Source organism: Coffea arabica, chromosome 1e (genome assembly GCF_036785885.1).
Source record: "Coffea arabica cultivar ET-39 chromosome 1e, Coffea Arabica ET-39 HiFi, whole genome shotgun sequence".
Classification (NCBI taxonomy): Eukaryota; Viridiplantae; Streptophyta; class Magnoliopsida; order Gentianales; family Rubiaceae; genus Coffea; species Coffea arabica.
This window is the reverse complement of record NC_092311.1, coordinates 4003591-4011606: the sequence shown is the minus strand read 5'-3', so window position 1 is coordinate 4011606 and position 8016 is coordinate 4003591. Positions and strand designations below refer to the sequence as shown.

The window sequence follows — 8016 nt, the reverse complement described above, 5'->3', positions numbered from 1 at the left end:
TCACTCTCCTTCACCTTTGCTTGAGGCATCTTCTCGTGCAATTTAAAAATAAAGAAATGAAAGTGGTTGTCTGATTGCTCATTTTTTTCAAGGCCAAAAACCAAAAAAGAGAAAAAGTAGGGACTTATTGGAAACCGCTATAGAGGCCAAGAACAAAGAATAATAAAGTGTCCATCTACCAATGCGAGTGGACAGATTGGACGCCCCGCAACAACTTCCTCCAAATTGCATAATTTGCGTCTCTTTTTTTTTGAATTTGTTATTATTTGCACCAGAAAGCATCTTCTTGATTCCATCGATAAACAGTAATTAAGAAATGAAATAATGAAGTGAAAATGGCTAATGACATCTTCAGACCAATTTTTTAGTCAATTATTCGTGTGGAAATCGCTTGATTAATTAAGGCATTAATATAGAGGCAATGCTTTCTTCTCACGCACTTAAAGAATAAAGAAATGAAAGTGGTTGATCATTTTGTCATGTCATTAATTAGTCAATGAATAGCAATTTTAAGGCCTTGTTTGAAAAGGAATTTTTCATCAAAAATTTTTACGTTTTACATGAACACATTTTTCAAACATCTTTTTATCTTATATATATTAAATTGTTACAGTATATTTTTTACAAAAATTTCAAAAAGTTACAATACAAACACGATCTAAGAGTGCTAAGTGATAAACTTCAAGAGAAGTTTTTGATATTATCTCTAGGAACTACCGCAGACTCGTATGGCGTTAAATTTACCCCACTTTCAGCCCCAGAAAAATCATGATCATGGGGTCATGGAGGTGCTCCATAGCAAGAAATAAAGGTACAACGGTAGATTTGTTATTGTTTTTGGGGTCAGGAACCACATGACTTGAGCCACTCTCTTTCAGAAAACCATCTGCCACTGCACTAATGGCACATAATTCAGAACTAAGGCCTTAAGTTCCCCAAAGTTTTTCTTTGTTTATACACAAACAGGGTCTGCCAAACTCCCAATCATATCAGGTGTTATTTTTTTCTTTTCAAAAGTAAGTCAACAAACTAATGGGGAATAATACACAAATTCATGGTTTTCTGTTCCTACAACTTTCTTTTGATAACAATCCAACCTTCACAATTGCTTTGTAGGATTTGAAACATAGCCAGACAAAACATGCTGAAAAGCTAGCTTGAATCAAGAGGGCTAGGATTTAAAGAAGCATAATGGAGAAGCTCCTGATTTTTCTCCAGTGTAGCCATGTACTCTTCTTTCATGGTCACCAATGCTTCAATCCCATCACCAGATTTTGTTTCGATCAGATGAGCAATATTTCCCAATCCGTGTAAATCCCTGTTTCCACGCGCAATGCATGTCCATATGGGCTTTCCCCATCCAAAATCAGCCTCATAAAAACCAGTCTTGCGGATGCTGCTGATATAGATACATTCAGCCATACTATTAGGGTCATAGAACACTTCATGGAAATCTTTTAAGGCTCCCATCAGCTTCTGAATCCCATTCTCACCATTTATAGATTCAACAAAATCAGCGTTCATTGTACCAATGGAATTTGAGATCTTGTTTATCAGCAATTCCAGCTCTAGCTTAGAATTGTCACAACATTTAGCACGAGCCAACCAGACGATATTTCCCAGTGAATGAGGTGATAAAGGGGGCGAAACTTTTGTCCTCAGATTCACCGGGATAAACAAAACAGACCTCACTTTCCAAGCTGCTATGGCAGATTTCCATAGAAGTCCCATAACAGCCTTGGCTGAACTTGGTTTCGCGGAAGATGTTGATGTAGCTGCCTTGGATTTAAGCGCAGCCAAGGCTGAGCTATCGAACACAAATCTGCTTGTAGCATATTTAGGCTCGTTCTTTTGTGGTTTGGAGACCACAGGAGGTGAATCTTGGTACATATCCAAAATAGGAGGAAATAAGGAAGATGAAATAAAACTGGGATTTATTTGTACCGTTGATTCGCGTGCTGTAGCTGCCCAAGATTGCATAAATGTAGAAACTGAGAGACCATCAAAAATCTTGTGGGAAGCACTCAAGCAAATGGCAATACCACCACAGTAAAAAATGTTTACTTGAACCATGATAGGATAACTTTTTGACAATAATTCCGTGGAATCTGGATGAAATGGACATAGCTGATTCATGAACTCATTTTCAGGCTTCCTCAGAAAATCTAACAGTCCAATATTGGTTTGAGTTTCGACGTAGTAAACTCCATCATCATTACACTCAATATGCAAATTATTTTTTATTTTTCCTGCTAGTGGATAGAAGGGTACTAAGGTTTTTGATAGTGATTCCTTTAGACATCGACTTCTTTGGGAAATAACATCGTTGAGATAAGTGCCTTGTTGTTTTCTTGGGAAGAAAAAGAACAATATATTTGTATAAGAGTCCCGAGTAAGCTGATCCAAGATTGAAAACCTAAAAGTTCTCAACTCAGGGGGAGTTGGAGATGCTGGCTTGATTTCTTCCTTGGAGATAATTTCTATGCCCATATATGCAGTTTTCTGATCGACACTCAAATGAATGCTGCAGGGACATGTTTAGAAGAATTTTTAGCCATTACAAAAGAGGATAAAATTATCATAAAATTAAAATTTTAAATTTAATGGAAAAATAAACTTTATTGTTTGTTTTTCATAGTTAAGATCAGCTCGTCTGGGGCTGTTTAATTAGCAATTCTGCTTTTGAGTAATAAATTTCAAATTATAGTATTATACTAGTACGTTGTAGTAAATGAATTACTCCCCTATAAATTGAGAAAGTCTTAATTTTCCTGCCAATGACAATAAAAAGAAAGCAATATGAATAAGAGTATTATCAAATTCACGAATAATTATTGCTTTTGGACTAGAAAAACATAATTAGCTAGAGTTTCAATAACTTCACGTTATTGTGATGAATTTTTGGGACTTTTAGAACTATTCCATAATATCATAAACAAGAACAAAACTCAAAACATGAAATTTTTGCTATGTCATTACCGTGAAATGATGAAAGGTCCTCTCTACTAATTCTAGGGCAAAATTTACTTTTGAGCATACCAAAAAAGAAAATGTATATTTTCCTATCTACAATTACATGTATCTCGAAGATGAAGCCCTTTAATTCAAGAACTTCTCCTCATGGACCCTTTTCAAAAAATATTCCTATAATCACAGCCTAAAATTGACACTCATTTAGTTTTAGCAAAGGAGTTTCTTCTGTCCTTTCTAGTTATTTTTGTTTTCTTTTTCGTTTTCCCTATTTGTCTTTCCCCTTGTCTATAATAAAAAGAAATTGAAAAAACTTCCCTCCAATAGTCATGGACAACCAAAAAAAAAAGAAGAAGTCAATACTACGTATTCTAAAGAGTAATGAAGAAAGAAAGAAAGAAGTTTACATACATACCTTCTTGAGCCAGCAATGCCAGAACTTGGAAAAGTATAGACATGGCCATTACTCTGCCTGTTCATGAAATGTTCATTATACCCTTTCGATGCACATTTGCAGCCAAACAGCGCTGGTTTGGTAGTTCCTGCAGAACCATCAGCAATATGGTTTCTTCTCGGTTGGCGGGGCAACGAGAAGAGATGGCATTTTGATCCCAATAATAACTCCCTTCTTGTGGGAAATGCTATTCTTGAAATGAACCGCCTCATGATGGGAGTGTTAAGGTACTGATGAATGGTGACTGTATAGACAAAACTTTACCCTTCAAACTTTAGTTGTATATGATTGATACCACATGCAAATGTGTGATATCTATATCACAATGGGTCCATAACATTTGGAATTTATACTTATTGAGTCCCTTATAAACGATGCTGCATTTTGGCCCCCGAAGTTTTCAAATTACAAAAGTTTGGTCCCAATTTTCACTATTTGTTGGTAATTCCTTTGTGTATACGTAATAATCTGTGTTTGCGCCGGCAGAAATTATGAACTATGTACGCAACTTTGAATCTTCAAACGACAGGCGTGCTCTGTCTATGAACTTGGGAGGAAAGTTAGAATTACCGAATCATTTTAATCACGTCTTCTAGACTATTTAGTACATGGTGTGTTAATGACAGTTTCAATCAAACAGTAGTGTATGAAAAGAATTTTGAGTCAAAATTATTACTTCTTACGTCCTATGAAAATTGTGTTTTGCGATTTGTGCTTTTTTTTGCCCTTTCCCCCAGTGGCAGGAAGATAGTGGTCCAATACCATGATGATTTGGGTCCAAAGAAGGTTACCGCTTTAGATCTTGACACTACCGAGCTATTAGCGTAGGTTCAGTTATTGACCCTATAGCATTAAAATTTCAGCATATCAATTTAAAAATAAACATTTCAGCATAACTTAAAAATCATTCTTAGAAACAATATCTATAATTTGGTTTATGTAATTAAATAAAAAAGAAAAGCACTCGCTTAATGTATAAATCATTCTCATAAACAATTCTCATATTAGTTAGTACATAATTAAACAAATTTTAAAAAATCTAAAGAAAATTGGTCAGCGGTTTTCGGTTTTCAAATTTCCCCTCTTTTTTTTTTTTTAAAGGTTTGCAAAATGCAGCTACCAAGGTTCAAACTCAAGACTTTTATAATAGAAAACCAATGTAGAAACCATCATACAATCACATCTTATTAGTCTTTTTTGATAACTTATTTATATAAAACAAACATCCATCTTTCTTTTCTCCATTTTTCTTATAAAATTTCATTCTCTTATGACTCTTTCTTTTTAATCTGCAACTCTCTCTCTCTCTCTATCTCTCTCTCTCCTCTTTTCTTTTGTCACTTCTTTTTTAATCAAACCTCTTTAGTTTTAATTTATTGATGTTTTTTTTCATCTTTTAATTTTGTTTTTTGTCCATAAATTGAAAAAAGTTAAAAAAAGAATTATTTTTCTTTAACCCTAAAGACTAATTATTTAATGCCACAACCACTCACTTTTATCTCTTTTTTTTTTCTTATCAAGTTTGCATTTTTATTTTCAATTCTCTTAACTTCTTTCAAACTCCAAACTTCCTTTTTAAAATTGCAATCTCTAAATTTCAAAAACGTAAATTAAAATTTAAGTTCACAATGTCTAAATTCTCATAGACGCGAATTTTGTATAATTTTAAAATATTGTGGTATTTTTCGGTTGGATTTAAAATTATTTTTTGGTAGATATAATTGAAATTGAAATGAAATTTATTTGTTTCAACTTATAATTTAAAATTTATTTTTGAAAATTTAAGTTATTCAAAAATAATAAACTTTACATCATATAAAGTTTTAAATTAGTCCATAGCATATCTTATTTTGTGCATATATATATATAAATTAATTTTTTAAAAATTCATTGAACTAGGGTTGAACCGGTCCGACAGATTGAACCTTAATCCGAACATTTCACCAGTTTAATTAACTGTCCGAGTTTTAAAACATTGGTTTTAAAACTGCATGATACTAGTTTTGGTCAATGGCTTGTGACGCTGACGGCCATTCTTCTTTTTTTTTTTTCATGCTGACGGCCTTTAGTTAATTTAAGAAATTCCGTTTACTAGTACTCCACTATATATTATGTTTTAGATATTATCTGATCATAAAACAAATAAAAGCGTGACCGTACTCCAAAAAAAATTAAATAAATAAAAGCGTGACCTTTCAACTTGGTCGCGTATTCGTAATAAGATGCCCGGTGGCTGCTTCCTCGAAAATGCATCTTCATAATTTGCTCTTTTTTTTCACCACTTGTCATTACTTTACATAATGAAAATTCTTCTTTATTACTAAGGTAACTAAGGCTAGACGTTAACAAGGAAATGACAAATGGACAGCGACTTCTTCATCTCGTGAAGCAAGTACTTCTTGGTTACTTCAGTAATTAAGAAACTAACTGAGAATGAATTATGTAAATCTTGTTGGTAAACTAAAACCAAGCTTAAGAGTTTCCATCTACTTGTCTAGTGATTTTATTGGACTCAATCTTTTATCAATTTTCGTATTTAGTAATGGGTAATTTAGTGGCTTATTAATTATTTCTTATTCTGCAAATTTGGTTGTAGGTTTTGAATAAGACATTAGTTAGAACTTCTTTTTTATGTCCGGTAGAAAAGTGTCCTCCGTCACTCGTCTGCCCTGGTGACTTGCCATGTGATTACCATCGACTTTCAATACTCACCGGGTAACAGAGCTTCTTCTTTGCTTGAAGCATCTTCAAGAAATAAAGAAATGAAAGTAGTTTTCTGATTGATCATTTTTTAATCTCAATTATTAGGTAATCCTCTTTATTAATTATAAAAGGTGCTTTTTTTCCGTAAAAAATGTTAGGTTTATAAATAGAGAATTGTATCTCACATTAGTTTCAGAAATGGAAAAAAAAAAGGTCACTTAATATGTAAGGGCTAGAGCTTAACAATTTAAATTTTTGTGTCAAGATGGGATTTTTGACTTATGTATTGGGCCTTTTTAATGGGTTCTTTTGGATATTTCCTCTAACAAGTGAATTCTTGGACAAGTGAACGCTTAAATTTTCTTCATAATACAGATCAAATAATGTATTTCCACAGCAATTGGATGCACTTCGCTGGAACTTGCTTGGTTTTATCTTGTTTTTCCAAAAAAAAAAAAAAAAAAAAGACTATCTCTGATCTCTGCATTCGAATGAAATTACAATTGTGTGAGTCAGTGACTTCAATTACCACTTGATTTATATGTTGCTCAATAAAATAAGCAAACCTCAACAAAGAGCGGTGGTATACCAGATTAAGGGCCTGGAAGCAGTGTGATAACCGCACATGACACTTCGGTTCTTAAATTCTAAATTAGGATACTTTAATCTTTTAACTATACCATGATTCTTAATTTAGTCTCTAAACTCTAAATTTAAAAACCACATATACAAGGATCTCTACCACAAGGTCCACTCGAAACCAAAGCTTAGCTTACATCTATACCCAAAACCAAATCAAATCAAATAAAGAAAACTTAAAAGATGCAATAGTTACCTTGATTAAGAGATAGAGGAAGGTCTCCTAGCTCTTGAGAAGCACTTGCTTGAGCTTGATTTCCCAAGTGTGATCGTTTGTGAGAGAATGAAAAGAACGAAGAAAGCAAGGGTTTTTGCTAGGAGAAAGGGAAGAAGAAAAGATCGAGAAATTTCAATTTGGTAAAATGACGAATAATGATTTCCCGCTAACTCTTTTATACTCTCACCAATCTAATTTTTTCTTTCTTTCTTTTGCACTCCAAGCTTCAAGTTTCCACCACTTCCATGTCAACCCCCCAAAAGTTCCCAACTCCACCTCCCAAGTCCTCAAGGAGAAGTGACTAGTGGTAGGCAGCACTTCTTTTTTTTTTTTGTTCTCTAGGAATAAAATTAGCTGTGAAGAAAAGGTCTGAACTATTATAATACAACATGGCTTGGGTGCAATAAACCAAAGCAAGTCAGTACGACACACTATAAATTACGAGCACCTCTCCTTATAAAAGAAGACAAAAGGGAAAACAAGGGCTGGGTGGGTCAGCAGATAGATCGTGAAGAAGGTCGGTTTAAGAGGGTTCTCCACTTGCAATATTGAATGATGATAGCTTTCAATTCTCAAATTGGATGTAATTATGGAAGTGGAAATCTTCAGCTTCCCTATTGCCAGGTTAAAATAACAAGAAGGTTCTCTTGGTCACATCAATTCTTTAATGTGTTTTATCTACAAAAAACAATGAAATTGGATGTTGTCTGCATCAGTTTTTTCTAGCGTCATCTTTAATTAATTTCATCCCCTTCTCTCCTCTCCTTCAACCCCCCAACCCCTTACTTCGGAAGTGTAAATTAGAAACTGAAAATTTATTTAGATGAATATTGTAGTACCTTCGGTAATATAATATGTGTGATAAAAAAATTATGAGAAAATAAAATCACCTTGACTAAAACAAGTCCAGATCAAAACAACAAAGGCTAAATATAGAAAGAGCAGTGAATGAGAAGGTTTGAAGTCATGCATATGCGATAAAATAGCTTACTTAAACGCAGCAAATATTTGAATGAATATGAAACGTTTAATA

General features: G+C 33.5%; 1 protein-coding gene across 4 annotated transcripts; it reads right to left on the bottom strand.

Annotated features, from left to right (window-relative positions):
• Nucleotides 1–729: 729 nt before the first annotated feature.
• LOC113698007 (epi-neemfruitin B 7-O-acetyltransferse L7AT-like) lies at nt 730–7502 on the bottom strand. Of its 4 annotated transcripts, none has more exons than XM_072051671.1 (3): nt 6963–7502; nt 3386–6169; nt 730–2524 (listed from the first exon to the last, which is right to left on the bottom strand). In XM_072051671.1, exons 2-3 carry the CDS (start codon nt 3634–3636, stop codon nt 1153–1155), a joined length of 1623 nt encoding a protein of 540 aa, XP_071907772.1. In that variant the 5' UTR covers nt 3637–6169; nt 6963–7502; the 3' UTR covers nt 730–1152. The 4 variants fall into 4 exon arrangements, with proteins under 4 accessions (XP_071907772.1, XP_071907774.1, XP_071907771.1 ...); XM_072051673.1 differs by having other exon boundaries at nt 3386–3682; XM_072051670.1 differs by having other exon boundaries at nt 3386–3668.
• Between the last annotated feature and the right edge of the window lie 514 nt (nt 7503–8016).

Bases quoted from the DNA above. Each gene is read 5' to 3' on its own strand.
- LOC113698007 (XM_027217670.2), bottom strand. From the start codon at position 3,636: ATGAGGCGGTTCATTTCAAGAATAGCATTTCCCACAAGAAGGGAGTTA. The intron at 2,525-3,385 runs GTATGTATGTAA...ATGTCCCTGCAG, and splicing joins GGCATTGCTGGCTCAAGAAG to CATTCATTTGAGTGTCGATC.